This window comes from Nannospalax galili, unplaced genomic scaffold (genome assembly GCF_000622305.1).
Source record: "Nannospalax galili isolate Female #2095 unplaced genomic scaffold, S.galili_v1.0 scaffold355, whole genome shotgun sequence".
NCBI classification, from domain to species: Eukaryota; Metazoa; Chordata; class Mammalia; order Rodentia; family Spalacidae; genus Nannospalax; species Nannospalax galili.
Window position 1 is genome coordinate 738,284 of NW_008336848.1, and position 15,883 is coordinate 754,166.

At 38.0% G+C, this 15,883-nt stretch overlaps 2 protein-coding genes across 6 annotated transcripts in view; one reads left to right on the forward strand and one right to left on the reverse strand.

The window, feature by feature from the left end:
- Cmss1 (cms1 ribosomal small subunit homolog) overlaps positions 1–15,883 on the reverse strand; it is a 407,227-nt gene that overhangs the window by 296,305 nt on the left and 95,039 nt on the right. The gene's annotated exons all lie outside the window — the stretch shown is intronic.
- Filip1l (filamin A interacting protein 1 like) overlaps positions 1–15,883 on the forward strand; it is an 80,506-nt gene that overhangs the window by 3,115 nt on the left and 61,508 nt on the right. Inside the window, exon 3 of one of the 2 annotated variants that reach the window (XM_008831251.2) lies at positions 2,840–3,018. In XM_008831251.2, the coding sequence (XP_008829473.1) occupies positions 2,840–3,018 (179 nt within the window). Of the gene's footprint in view, positions 1–2,839; positions 3,019–5,755; positions 5,776–15,883 lie in introns of those variants that run through there. The other variant, XM_029562599.1, reaches the window with a different exon arrangement.

Below are 15,883 nucleotides of genomic sequence, written 5' to 3' on the forward strand. Positions count from 1 at the left end.
TTTATAATGAGTAAAAGATTATATAAGCGTAATAATTCATCTGTAAACCTAGAAATGTACAGCCAATTTTGAAAGAGATGTACCCTAGCTCAGAAAAATGTTATTGAATAGGTTAATGCTGTTGTAATGAAATGCTTCTTTTAATTAAAATAAAAAAAAATAAAAAAATAAGTAAAAAAAAAAAATTTAAAGACAGCAAAGACCTTCCCACTACTGAATGTGTCCAGCAATTACAATGGCAAGGGTAAGCAGCCCAAGCATGGCCATCACTGCACAGAGATCAAGTACTTCTTGCTCTTTTTTTCTTTGTTGAAATTTCTAAAACTCTTTGGCATCTATATTTTATTCTTCTGTTTTCTTCAGAGACCCAAATGGAAACTTTTATGATTTTCATTTTTATAAAAGGAAACAACTGAGAATGAGTTAAGGCTGGAGAGAGCGAAAGCAGGTTTTGGACAAATTTTCCCCATCGCTCTGCCAATCTACCTCAGGACTGACCTCTAATGTCCTTGCTATTCTAGTCTTGGGAGTCTCATGAGAGAAGACTATTGCTTTGCCAAATTCTGAAGTAGTTTGCTCATGTGAATGTACTTCTTGGAGGGGTGAGGATGAGACCACCCAAAGTCTGTTGACTTATGCCCTAATCCAAATTTTAAACAAAGGAAGGGAGACTGCATGCAAGTCAACAGCATTAAAATTATCTTGGCTCCCAACTTGCTTTCACTGAACTGTAAAACATTAGCCACAAACAAATATGCCACCCTATATGGGCTGAAACACAAACTGATAATAATCAGTGATTATACCCATAACAAAGCTTACCAAATGGCAATCTTATCTCTGCGAAGTGTCCCTAAATGTTACCCCTAAGCTAGTCTTGCTTTACAAACCAGCTGCCTTTGACTAGTCCTTCAACAGATATCCCTCTACCACCCTGCCCCCCAGGTGTACACAACTTCTCACATGGCCATCTCCATGTTTTGCCAACTTTCTTCTACTTCCTCCTTACAGATTTCTCTGTCCTCAGCCATCACTCTATCCAATTCCCTGAAGCCTGCATAACTCCCTGTACAGCACAGCCTACTCTTTTCTTCTCCCTAGAAATAAAGGGATGAGAAGTAGACACTCAGATGATAAAGAGGAGTTCTGACAAGGACTCCCTGGATAAGGTAAAGAAAAGAAAGGAGAGGAAGGACAGTGTTCCCAATAAGACTACGATCACATAGTTATAAATATCTATGTGAAAATCTACTTTTGGTTTAAAAAAATTTTTCGCTGATCTCCACTTTGAACTGTTAACATCTTCCCAATCTTTATTTTCTTCAATGTTCTTTCTGGAAAATCTTTTTTTTAAAAAAAATCTCGCCGGGCTTCGTGGTACACACCTGTAGTCCCAGCACTTGGGAGGCAGAGGCAGGCGGATCTCTGTGAGTTCAAGGCCAGCCTGGTCTACATAGTGAGTTCCAGGCCAGCTGGGGCTACCAGGAGATGCTGTTTCAAAAAGACCAAAAAAAAAAAAAAAAAAAACAAAACAAAAACCTCATATGTCAGACAATAAATGGATTTATCTAACTATTAAGGAAAAATAACAGAAAAGCAAACTTGCTAGAGGACATGGTAGAAACACTGATATAGAATGAAAAACAGGTAGGGGCCCCAAATACCATTCAGAGCACCAAACCTAACTTAGGGTAGTCTGTGACTTAGTATATATTAAAACAAAGGTCATTATTATTATCTAAACAAATACTAAGCAGCTAAAAGCAAAAAAAGACAGAAAAACTCTCTGTGCCTTATTTTTATTTCCTCTGACTAGGGAAGAAGATTTTGGTGACAGAACTCCGGCCTAATCAGATCTGGATGCATTGGGACAGGGAATAAACAGACCTGAAAGGATCACTGCACAGTAAACATTAGGAAACATTCTTGTCAAATGTTCTACCCTTGATATCCTGAAAATGGCTAACAAGTGTTGCTGTTTTCTTTCCCAGCTTCAATCTACAAGGAAGGGGAGTGGAAAGGCAGTCATTCTCTGACAATCCTTTAGTACTCAATGGTACGGTGCCTTACACCACCCTGGTTCTTGCACGTGTTATCTTATCCTTCTAGTGAAAGTATAAGCAGTTAGAGTTCAGACTTCTCCTGCTTTCTCCGTAGTACTAAGCTGAAATTTTTAGATGGCTGTAATGGCTTGAGACCATCTTCCAGAAAACAAAACAAAACAAAAACAAAAACACTGCCGACTCAAAAGATGGGGATCAGTTAACAATGCCTCTGCAGGTAGGCAATATAACTTAGCAGTTTCAGTGTCCAAATAGTCACTGGCCAGATTTTTAAAAGATCACCACTAATTGCACAATCAAGTCTTTGGGGGAATATTTGCTAAACTCTCATAAACTATATGAGAAAACTGAAAACCAATGTAAGAATTGAGAAGTCAGAGAAAATTCATTGGATTCTCAATACTTTCTTAGTTCTGGTCTTTTTTCTGAATGACTTAGTAACTTTGTGCTTTGGATTTTTAGTCAATTGCATGCTTTTCAGGATGTATATTAAATATCATAAAAATCTAATTGTTATTAAATTCACAAGTCACCAATTTTCAATCTTATTTGTACCTTGTTTTATAACAAAGGTAAAGAATCCATATTTTATCAGTTACAACACCTACCATTTAATGTGTAAAATCACATGTTTTCAAAACTGAATAAAGAGCAAAGAAAATCTCATCATTGACTTTATTAGTAAAAGCATAGAAATATATATATAAAAGACTGAAATATGGAAGTACTATGAGCACTTTGTAATTAACATGCAATTAATGCATCTTCTTTTGTAGCTGGATAAAGTTGTAGAAAAACATAAAGAATCCCACAGACGAATCTTGGAACAACTCCTAATGGCAGAAAAATCCCACAGGCAAACCATAATGAAGATGGAGGAAGAAAAGAGAAAACATAAAGAATATATGGAGAAGAGTGATGAATTCATAAGCTTACTAGAACAGGAATGTGAGAGGTAAGGGCTGTTCAGGATGAAACAATGACCCCTTCTGCAAAATATTATTACTAAGGTTTTACTATGGGCTGGTACCTTTCCATAGTGCTAGGGGTACATATTCTGTTTGCAAAAAGTTGATAGTCCAGGTCAAAGAAAGCATATGTTTAAAGACATTATCCATACAGGTACAATAATGACTATGGAAATATAAATATTGGGTCACTAATTCTATAAGGGAGGGCCCCTATGAAAGTTGCATGGGGGTAACAGGGACTACCCATAAGCAAACATTTGACATTACTTTCAAGGTAAGAGGAGAAATAAGTGTAACAGCAGCACGGTAAGAAAACAGCATGGGTACTGAGGGAAGTCACGCTTTCTCCATGGCTACAAGTACAGGGTGCAAATGCGAGACGAGAAAAGGAAAGGCCAGTCATAAGCAGTTGGACATTGTCCTATTGGCAAGATACAGCCAATAAAAAACTGTGAGAAGGAAAATGAGGTAATCAGGTATGCTTTCTTAAAGAACAATTAAAGCAACATGGAGGAAAGACTGAAGATCTTTAGATTGGAGGCAGGAAACCTGCTTTGGAGGCAAATACTCAGATAAGAGGGATGAGGGGGTATAAACAGGAAATATTTATGATGTAGAGTCAGTATCGTTAGTGGCTGCAGAGACTGGAGAGCACTGGCCACAGGGAGTTACTTAGTAGCATTCTGATTGTTCACCAAGATGTGAAATTATTGTATAATTTTAATCAAGAAGAATGGTTTACACATGGACAGGTTGGTAGGAAGTGAATTCTGATCTCGGCATGTTGAGTATTAGAAATCTTGATGTCTTCCAAACTGCAGTAGAAAGAACATATATAAAGACAAACCACAGTCAGGAAAAAAGGTCGATAAAGTATGGGCTCACATGTGACTGTGCAATGGGTAACAGTTGTGGAGCTGTGTGTGTGTGTGTGTGTGTGTGTGTGTGTGTGTGTGCGTGTGTGTGTGTGTGTGTGTAGGTGCCATCAGGAGAGACAATTTTGACAGTGGAACCCTAGAATCAATGCTTGGCAGTTTTCTAGAAAAAAGAGGGTCAATAAAGAAAGTTGAGGAAAAAAAATAGAAGAATGTTGGAAGAGATAATCCTAAGTAATAGAATCATATGAAACTAAGCAAGGAAAGGCCTTCAAAAAGGAGTAAACAATTCAATACCAACAAATCATGCAGAAAAGGATGAGAAACATCCTAGGACTTGGTGGCATGGAAGGTACTCAAGGAACTTAATGAGCCATTTCAGTGAGACAGAGGTAGAAGTCAAATTGCAATACCTTGAAGAATAAATTAAGATGAGAATCCAGCTGCTAAACATGTGAACTGGCACTCTGAGAAGAGCTATGAAAAAAGAGAGTTTCGGGAGTAGGAGAGATGGCTCAGCAGTTAAGAGCACTGGCTGTTCTTGCAGAGAACCCAAGTTTGGCTCCCAGCACTCATGTAGCAGCTAAACACAGTCCATAACTCCAGTTCCAGAGGATGTCCTCGTATGATCTCCATGAGGTTGCATGCATGTGGCACACCTACATACATGCAGGCAAGACACATAAAAAATTAATTAATTAATTAAAAAAATTTGGTTGGCAAAGTTTTTTGTAGCCACAGAAAGTCAGGTTAGTTGTTCTACTTTGACCTTCTAGAATGAATCAACTTCAAAAGTATGGACATCCACATTAAATAAAACAACAATCAGACCACTCCACTGATACTGCAAAGGAAGAAAATAGTCTTTGCAATGTCAAGTTTTACTAGGTGTTTCCTTGTTACACAGTTATACAAGTTACACAGTTTATGATGCTAGACTCTAAGAAAAGGGAAAAAAATTACCTATTACCTCTTATTTCCAAAACACAAGCAATCGACCACTTTCTGAAATATTTGGGATTTTTGTTTTTTGTATTGTTTTTGAAGCAAGGTTTTGCTATATATGCCCAGGGTGGCCTGGAGCTTGAGACAATCTTCCTGTCTCATTCTCCTGAGTGCTGGAATTACAGGTTTGCATTTTAATGCTGGGCCAAATATTTTCAATTCATATTTTAGCTAGGTAACTGAAGTTATACCAATGTTCTGGTTAGTGGTGAACTTTCACTTCTTTTCAGGGCATTTCATGATAAACAGTTGCTCAGAGAATCTCTGTCCTTTATACCTATTTGTTCTAGGGGATTTGCTTTCTATATGGGAAGTGTGTGGGGTGGGGGATAAGGGGACAGCCTAGTTAATTTTCCTCTCATGGGCTTTAAGATACCCACAGAACTAGATTTTACAAGCACAAGAAATCTGGCACCAGGGAAGATTCAACTCAGACATTGCAAATATATGATTTGTTAGTCAATGAGACAATGCACTATTAAATATTATTTTGAACCCCTGTGGTTTGGCACTAGTGGCCTCAATACTGTTTTGGCATTACTTGCTAAATACAGACACTTTCTTTCATCTCTCCTTATTGTGAACATTTACTGACCACGGTCAGAGTGTTGCCTGTCAGAGAACAAAGAGGTACTGGCTGTCACTGTCCAGGAAGCTAACTATACAAGAAGGCGAGATGACAGAGACTTCGAGTGGGAGTGTGAATGGTATTGGGGTATAGTTCTCATGTTTATTGTTGCATCTCCATCTGGGGAAGACTGGGGAGCCTATCCAGAGGTAGCACTGTAACACTGGGAGACAGATGGCTGTGACTGTTTAAACCTTGGGAGCAAAGAGAAAAAACAGAAATGTGAACAAAAGGTGAGTGGGAATAAAGGCCACAGGCTAAAAGGAAAAAAAGAGGTAAGTGCTAAGTATACTCCTTCAAATCAATATGCTAAGGATGGTATTTCTGTATGTAACAAATGAATTTAAGAGGAATAACAACAGATTTTTTTTTTGCTGTTTTATATGATACAAGTCTTAAAGAATAATCAAACTGAACAGGCCCTTAACAATGAATGAAATAGGAAAAAAAGACTAAATTAAATTATTGAATTAAATTATTTTTTATTCTCTGTAGCTACTCTATTAGACAAGTGAGTACTGACCTATTTCCACTTTTCAAGAAACAGCTTCTAGATGCAACTCTTTAGGTGTGAGAATGTTAAACTTACTCTCAACTCACAGGATACACAGAGAACTCTTCCTTTGCTTTGCCTATGCACCACAGTTCCTGTTTCCTGCACTGTTGGTCCTTCACAGCCACCCTCAATGCTCGCTCCTCTATCTTCTGCAAAGAAGACTGCAAGCCTCATGAGGTATAACTGACTTCCAACTATTTTAAGGCCATGCACGTGAAATTATTAAGTAAACACCAACTAAGAAAACGGACAATGAGAGAAATTACAATGATTTCAGGTAAACACATTTAGAGAAGTGCTTGCTTACACAGAAGAAATGGAAATATCAGTAATGTGTCCCCTTTTCAGGTGACAGGGGAAAGCAGGCACCATCACTAACTCCTTTAAATTCTGGTGACAGTATTTCCTCTCAAAAGTATCCACCCCTCAAAAAAGTAAGACTAACTTTTCCTAGAGGGTCAAGGAACAAGGTTTACTTCCTCAATCACAGTGATTAAGCCACTCCCAAATCAGTGAACTCTTGGTTTTACAGCAAAACAAAAGATATAACCCCCATAAAAAGGAGGTTGGGTGAGGACAGCTACAAAAGACTATCTGATTAAAAGTCTGGAAAAACACTCTGAGAGCTTAACATTCACTTTAAGTACTAGTTATTATCTACATGGAAATAAAATAAAAATTAAGTAACATATGACTGAGGTAATTAATGAGACCTTAGAGGATGTAATAATGGATTTCAAATTAAGGCTCAATTTCTCTGTTTTCTTTGGAGAATTCATTTTATATGAAAAAGCCTAAAGGAGCCTGATGTCACACACTGAGTTCAGGCCAAAACGTTTGCCAAGTGATGTGGCTGTCATAATCAGTAAGCAGTTGGCTTTCCCACTGAGGGTGGGAGGGGGCAGGGATCAGTTGGGAAAGGCATGTTCCCAAGCCTATTAATGCAAAGTTTCCCTAGCTGTGACCTGTGTGGTTTGGTCAGTCCATATGGCAGTATCATTTCATGACCACATTCGGTTAACTGACCAGTTTTGGTGGGTGGCTACGTATGTCATTGATGACCTGAGTTTCATACTTGGCTGAATTACAAGTGGAGTCTATGTGTAAAGTTTTACACAAAAGCAATGCCAGTAATTTTTGGCCTTTCTGGATGGCTTCTCAGGGAAGCCAAACAAAAGTCACTTCAGTCAGTGTAATTTTTCTAAAATTTCCCATAAGTGAAATGTCAATTTTGTCTGTACTTTGAAAAAGCCTGCAGAATTTTTCTCTTTTAGTTTAAATGGAGAAAAAAAGGATGCAAAGGGGGGAAAAAACTTCTTTAAAAAACATGTATTCTAATACGAAAACAAATCTCATATTATACTGTATTTCTGACCTTTAAAAGAACTACTATGGCAGGAAACAAATACTGTCATGGCAACTCTATAAAATATGGCTTTAAATACAGGTATTTCTAAAGCCCTAAATTACTCTTCATAATATATTGGCCAAGTGGGTTAGCACTAATAATCTGACTTCACAAATTGACAAAGTCACTATTGTGTAATTTCATAATAAGCTCATTAGCTTCTCAGGAGCTGCACAGTGAGGAAAGAGTCACAAGTACTGATTTCTTGTTCCTGTCTCACCCCAGCTTGACTAGATGGGCAGTGACAGAGACTTCTGTAGGAAGGGCAATGGGGGGGGTCTATCTTCAAAGGCTGGTACTTAGTTCACTCTGGACAAGTCCTCTGCTGTTAGGCTTTAATGAAGAACAAACCACGTTCACTCCTTCCTTTGATAGAAGCAACTTCATAAAATATTTCTCAGGCCCTTCTTTCTCTACCATAACAGGCCTACTGAAGACTTGCTTCAGGCAACATGACAGAAACACTGTCAGTCCTTTTTGATACTCCTTTTACCTCAGTATATGACTACTTTCAAACCCTTCATTCAGCAAACAAGGCTCTCTGGGGGCTTTGGATATACTCCCTTGAAATATACCAATGAATGAGTACTTTAAGTATCTAAATTTTTAGTGAAATGAGTTAAATAGCTAGTTGCTTAGCTACATAGTGCTGCTAAGCATTCATTGATAGAAAAAAATTTGAGCTGGAAAGATGGCTCAGCAGTTAAGAGTGCCAACTGTTCTTGCAGAGAACTGGGACTCAGTTCCCAGCATCCACATGGCAGCTAACAACTGTCCATAATTCCAGTTCCACAGAATCTGACATCCTCTTCTTCCCTCCATGGGCATTGCACTACACAGGTGCACTTACATACACACAGGAAATACATTAGTACACATTTAAAAAATATTTTTAAAACCCCTCAAAATTGGCTACAAGCCAATCCTATGCTAGATATTGCTGGGGATTGTGGGGAGAAATCTCTTCCTTCATAAAATGCCAAATATGTTTACTATGAAAAACAGACACTACTATAGACTTTATGTCTTGACAGTGTTGCTTCTAAGGCACTTTAATGTATAGGAAAAATGTTGCTACTATGGTAAAATAACATGTGATGATCACAACAACAAACTCTTCAGGAGAAATCAATAATCACTTTAAACTAGAGAACTTTACTAAAGAATTCAGCATTTAACACACAGTCATTAGGATTTTCAGTGTCTTTAGGTATCAGCTTTCCCAATATTCTACAAAGCAAAACACACTGGACACAATGCTTTAAAAGTCCATGTTTAAAAAGTAGCATTTGGAAAGTCAGTGGTTTTAAATTTTATACACACTATACTGTCACAGAATACATTGTACTCAAATGCAATCATTTCCATTCAGTTTTCTGGCAAGGAGTTATTTGTATTGCATAATCTCTAGACCACCTCTAGCAAGTAATGGAATGGATGACAGATCTCCATTGACCTTTGTCATGGGTATCTAGTTCTCTGTCAGAACAAAATGGAGATCTACCACAAATACATATTTGGGTATTGTATTCTATATGAATTATAGTATCATCAGCTTTCTGCTCATCCACCCCACTTCATACCTCATATAAGACCCAGGCAGGGATGCAGAGAGATTAGTTACATTATGTGAGTACCAAAAAACAATTTAGGACTGTACATCATGACTTAACATTCAACAGATGTCACAAAATCATATCCTTAGATGCAGACAATACAGTAGTTTTTATACATGCCACATAATTAAAAAGGTCAAAATTTGCCAATTTTATTTGATTGCTTTGCCTTCCCAGAAAGCTACACTAAACTTCATAAATAATTTTATACGTGTATTTGGATGTGCAATAATTAGCAAATTTATTCCACATAAAAGACTGGGCATATCTAAAAGCAGTCTAAAAGAAAACATAATCAGCCCAGTGCAGTTTGGTAGCTTGTAGATGGGGATGGGGATGAGGGGGGGCAGGGAACCCCTGGTCTGCAGATCAGATCAGTATCTAAGGTGCAACCTAATTCACATTATCAAGAACTTGGTGAGAGGCTGGGTGTGGTGGCACATGCCTTTAGTCCCAGCACTCAGGAGGCAGAGGTAGGTGGATCTCTGTAAGTTGGAGGCCAGCCTGGTCTACATAGTGAGTTCCAAGCCAGCTGGGACTACAGGGGACCCTGTCTCAAAAAGACAAAAAAATTTTTTTTAATTAAAAAAAAAAAAAGAGCTAGGTGAGAATGACAGTGTCTCTACTGCCAACTTCAGTGCAAATCTCTATTTCCATTCTCAAAGGCCATTTCGATCTTAGTACACCACACTGTTCCTCAAATGCTAACATATTCAAAACTAAACCTAATATTATCTATAAATCCAAGCCCATTCATAACCTTTCTATTCTCTCTATGTCAGTGCCACCACAATCAAACACTGTTATGCAGGTAAATAACAAAATTTACAGAAATCTCAGAGTCTTACAATTTAAGTTAGAAAAGACCTATAGAATAGATGGACCAATGTTCTAATCTGTGAATTGAAAAAGGAAGTCTGCTAAATTCCAATTATGAAATCAGAAAGTCTTATTGTCATGTAATTGCAAAGTCAGAGCAGAAGCCAGGTTTCCTAACAATATATTCAGTGCCATTCTCCTCAGAATCATTACTACATATATAAACCTTGGATGTGGTGTAATGGAAGATTCAGAAAAACTTTAAGTGCTAACTCTAATACAGCTGAAAAGACAAGATCTTCACAAGATAATTGTAGACAATTCAGGGAGAACTTACCTGCTAATTCTATGGTATAGAATTAAAAGTTGGAAAAAGGGATTTAAGAACTGTGATTACTCCAAAAGTCGGCACCGTCCTAAAAGAAGTGCTGGACATATAGTAAGCACTGGCTAAATATCTACAACTGGTTTACACTTAGCAGCTTAACAGCCCTATAAAATAGAAAGCCAAAGGCTAAATGTAGAAAGGTAACCTCAAACTTCCATGCCATCCAAATGATAAAATATAGAGGAAGAGTTATTAAACCATATCACCATGAAAATTATTGCATCATAAAGAGAAATCAAGGTAGCATACAGGAATTAAACCATATCCTGAATTTTAATCTGCAGCAAGTCAACTTTCCTGGCAAGTATATTATTAACCCCTCAGATATGAACATGAAGTCAAAGCCATCTGGATGGGAAGCACTAGCACACTGATGAGTAGATACTATCCCACTGCACAGAAAGGCTTCATAGAAGGACCTAGGGTAGCAGACTTAACAGACCTATCATCTGATCCCACCTTGAGCAAGGTACCTTATTTCTTCAAGTCTCATTTTCCTCAATAAAATAAGGGATGATTCCCCTCTCTCAAGCAAGGTTTACAGAGCCTTCACCATGTGGCCTACGTGGTTTCCCAAGTTACTCAGAAAAGTGTAACTTTTCCTTTTCCTTCTTCCTATCTCTTGTTCTTTTGGGTACTGCCCATAGGGCCTGAACATGCTTTCCCTGACACTCTGGGCTTTCTAACTCCTCTAAACTCCCACTACACCCTTTCACCGCACAGCTGCTTCTCTGTCTTCAATGATGAGCCTGCCTGCTTTCTTGGAAACTGACTAAAAGACATTGCTATCTCTTTCCTCTTTTCCATTTCCCTCTTCATGGACGTGGCCAAGATTTTCATTTTTCTCAAACGCCAATAAAACTGTCTTCAAACTCCCTTCTGACAAAAAAAAAAAAAAAAAGAACCCAAAAGATTTGGACTTCAAAGAAAATGGTACAAAGGATTAGTATACAGAAAGCACCAAGCAATTGCATATTCATACACATATTATGTACCTAGAAAGGAATTTAGTCCAAAATGTTGCCTACATGATGATAAATGCTAAGCAGTCCCATGGTCTTCCATCTGTAAACTGTTGTGCCAGGAAAGGCAGTAATGTAATTTGGAAGTCTGCGAGTGAGTGGATAGCACAAATTCCAGTCCAGATCTGAAGGACTATGAGTGCCACAGGCTGGCAAAGAATAATGATTCAATTCAAACATTTAGGTTACAGATAATTCAATTTTCTCCCAACTTTGTGTTCTCTTCTGGCCCTCAATAGGTTGGATGATGCTCACCCACACTGGGGAGGGCCAGGTACTCTACTCAGTCTACTGATTCAAATACTAACCTGTTCAGGAAAACACCTTCACAGACATACCCACACATAATGCTTAACTAGTATTCTGGCATCCTATGGCCCAGTCAACTTGATGTATGAAACTAACGATCAAAAGCATATTTCTTTAAATTAGCCTTTCTTCAAAGTATTTTGCTTATATATTCTGTCTTGCCATTTAGATATTTTGTATATTTTCCAGAAAGCACTGGAAAATATACAAAATGGCAATGAATATGAGCTTTCAAGGGATACACCTCTCTGTTAGAGACAAAGGAAGAAGAGCAATGAGCAGTTCCAGGTTGATGAAAATGGAGTACAGTGGAGGCATGTGAGAAGGCATTCTAAGTTATAGTTCTACTTTATTTCCTTCGGCCCAAAAGTACTAATGAATATTCTAATAATCAAAAATGGTCAGACAATGACCTGGGTTAAAACAATGCCCAAGAGGCGGGAGAGATGGCTCAGCAGTTAAGAGCACTGGCTATTCTTGCAGAGGACCCAGGGTCAGTTCCCAGCACCCACATGGAGGCCAACAACTGTCCATAATGCCAGTTCCTGGGGATCCAATGCCCACTTCTGCAGACATTGCAAAACGTGGGTGTACTTACATACATGCAGGCAATACGCCTGGGCTGGAGAGATGGTTCAGTAGTTAAGAGCACTGACTGCTCTTGCAAGGACACAGATTCGATTCCCAACGCCCACATGGTAGCTAACAGCTATCTATAACTCCAGTTTCAGGGGATCTGACACCCTCTTCTGACCTCCGTGGGCACTGCACAACACAGGTGCACTTACACACATGCAGGCAATATACTCATACACATAAAATAATAATAATAATTTTTTTAGATGCTCAATGAACTTTTCAGTAAACCTGACCATTGAGCTCTCTTCTGGGGAAGTTATCCTACACAGATAAGGAAAAATGTTGTGTGTGATGGTATTATGAAGAGCACAGTCTGCCATATGTGCAAAATCAAGTCACCAAATGTGACAGCTTTAAGTTTTTCAAAAGATACCAATTCTCCCCTCTAGCCTGTCACTAATCACAAGCTTCCCCATACTAATTGCATCTTCTTGCCTGAAGTTACTGTGAAACATCTAACGTTCCCACTTTAAGGAAAGTGGGATAATTTTGCTTTACTTTCTTCATAGCCCCTTCCATGTACATTTCTGAAAGCTTTAAAACCATTTAAAACTTTCAATTAAAAATTGATTAACATACACAGATTAGGTTTTATTACGGTGTTGTCCAACTAAATTTGTTTATGTCGGTTATCCTCCTCCTTCTGCTCCCCATCCCCCTGACCCTACCTTGCACCATCTCACACACCCCCATAGCCTCCTTTGCTGGTTATCCTCCCCCTCCTTCTCCTACTTTGTACCATCTCAACACCCCATAGCTTCCTTCCCATTTTCATGTCACTGTGTCCTATTGCCTCCACTTCCTCAACACCCCTTTTCTCATCATAGTCTCTTTTCTAGTTTTATGGACTAGATCCACTCTGGCATCCCACATATATACAAATATATAAACATTACAAGCTATGATCTACATGAGAAAGAATATGCAATCTGTCTTTCACAGTCTTTTTAAAACTATTACTTCCCACTAATCTCATAGGTTAGATCATCCTACCCTATCAATTCCCTTTAATTAGCATAGCTGAGGGAGAACAGGGTACAAGAAAATCAACTGTGGTGAGAAAAGCAGAATAAGCCAGAAACCTTAAGAGTAGGTGGAGGCCAGGCATGTTGGTCCATGCCTTTAATCCCAGCAGATGCAGAAGCAGGTAGATCTCTGTGAGTCTGATGCCAGTCTGGTCTACATAGCGAGTTCCAAGCTATCTAGCACTAGATAGTGAGACCCTATCTTGTATATTAAAAAAAAAAAGTTTATAAAAAAGGGCAGGTGGTGTTTTGTCAAGGTACTAAAGGAAAGGATGATTCCAAAAGGACACTGAAGTCACATGCAGCAGATTAACTACAAAACAAAACCAAGTAAAAAAACTACTAAAAAACAATCCTCAAGTCATACTTTATATACTTTTTATACTGTTTTTTAATAACAAAAATATCAAGAACATATTCCTAAATCCCTAATTATAATCACACAAATGTATTGCAATTTAACAGATTCCCTATTGTGACACTTAGATTCCTTCTACTTTTCATTATTAAAGAACACTATGATAAATAGCAACATACTCTAATTTTTACATCTCTCTGATTCTGAGGACAAATTCTTAGATGTAGAATTACTGGGGTCAAAAGTGATAAACTGTTTAAAGGACTTGGATACTTGTGGATAAACAGCACTCTACAAACAGATATTTATAGAACTATCAGCAATGGTGGAGAGTCTCTTAGTGTATAGTTCATAACTTTATCTGGGAGTCATCTTGAATCTGGATTCACTTGAAACATGATGTAAAAATGTGCTTTAAGTGAATGTTAATAGGATGAATGAGATTTCCCCTTTGACTTCGGCTTTGACTTTTGAAGAATTACACATTGGGAGAAAAGCCTAATGTATCATCAAAAACACAATTTATTTTCTCCAGTGATTATTTTGACATTATCAATATGGTTTCAGTTTATTCTTACTCCTCTTCCATCAAATTCAGGTTTTCATGCATAGCATTAGGGGTCTTCCCAAGAATCACTTCAGTCCTTTTCTGAACCATCAAACTCCTCCTCCTTCTAAAAATTCTACATCAAGCCTGTAAACCTCAATGTAGGATCCTGGCTTGTTTTTCATACATTTGGCAACAGTAAACAACACTTAGTACTAACCTTACATGGTCCTGTCAAGTCTGATTTGTTTAACAACATGAGATTTAAGGATCATTTTATCAAATTCCTTCTCTAATAATTGTTGGATAATAAATACACCTGAACAAATGTAATCAAGAAAATAGGTCAACAGATACTCTAGAACAGGCTAAACTCCCAGCCAATGGTACATATATTGTCCATCCTGTTCTGGTTCCAGTTTCAACAATTGAAAGTAAAAAATAAGAGAAATAATGAGGAGAGAAATCAAAAGTTTATGTTATTGATTCAAGGGAATATCATATTAGGGGCTCTGATTATCAGAGGGATTAATCAAATCCTGGTCTCTGTGATGGCTCCATCGCTGCCTCCTATTAAATTCCACCTCTACTTGCCGAATCTCTTCTCCTCACTGGCAAGTACATACACTTGTTCACGTCCATGAATTCCTCAGCAACAGCCTGAAATAACTGAGGTGCCTGAAAAACAGCATGGTTTCGGGAGAAGCACATCAAGGTTTAGGAAGGAAGATACGCATTTTCTTTTTTTCTATTAAAATAAGTAACTTCTAACTCAGTTTTGCCACTTTATAACTTGTATCATGGGTTCTAAGTAAATATATTCAAGGTATTTCATGTCATAGCAAACACAGGAATATACTTAAATAAAGGAGAAATGCAGAAAAGACAAGCACACCAGACTGACACAACACTATGTGGCAGGAAAATGTCCTTCAAAGGTATCAGAAACGTCTCAAAATTGAATATTTGCCAACAGTGCTCTGACTGGGGACCAAATATAAGTGGCCATTAAAAAGAAGGAGAATGTGCTGATGAGGTACATATCTGTCATATGTGTTATGTCAAATTACTTCCTACTCTAAAAAGATTTGTTAATCAAAACTCCAACTATGATCTCTGTGAGAATACGGTAGCTGTTGCACAGTCATAATTTCAAACATGAGATCATGAAGCCATTAGGACAACATTTGGATGAAGAGGAACGGTCTTGTCACGTGTTCATTTACAGAACTACAGATAAAGAACTCTAATAGCTTCCTCATACTGAAGACTTAAGCATCTCCTTTGTACTGCTATGAGGGCTAACATTTTTTATCAGGAAACTAAGAGGCAACAGAATAACAAAAATGTTTGAAAGGCAAAAAAAAAAAAAAAAAATACTTCCTGGGGCTGGCGAGATGGCTCAGCAGGTACAAGTGCTTGCCTTGAAAGCCTGAAAACCAGAGTTCAATTCCCAGAACTCACGCAAAGCTCTTGGAAGAAAAGAATCAGCTCCACAGTTATTCTCTTACCTCTACACACACTGTGACCCACATGCCCGTATACATACATCGTGTACATATGTGCACACACAGTTTTTGTAAAGTGCTCCTTAGTTTCATCAGTGTTAAAATTTAAGTGAGGCATGCCTTAGTAATGACAAAGCAGACCAACA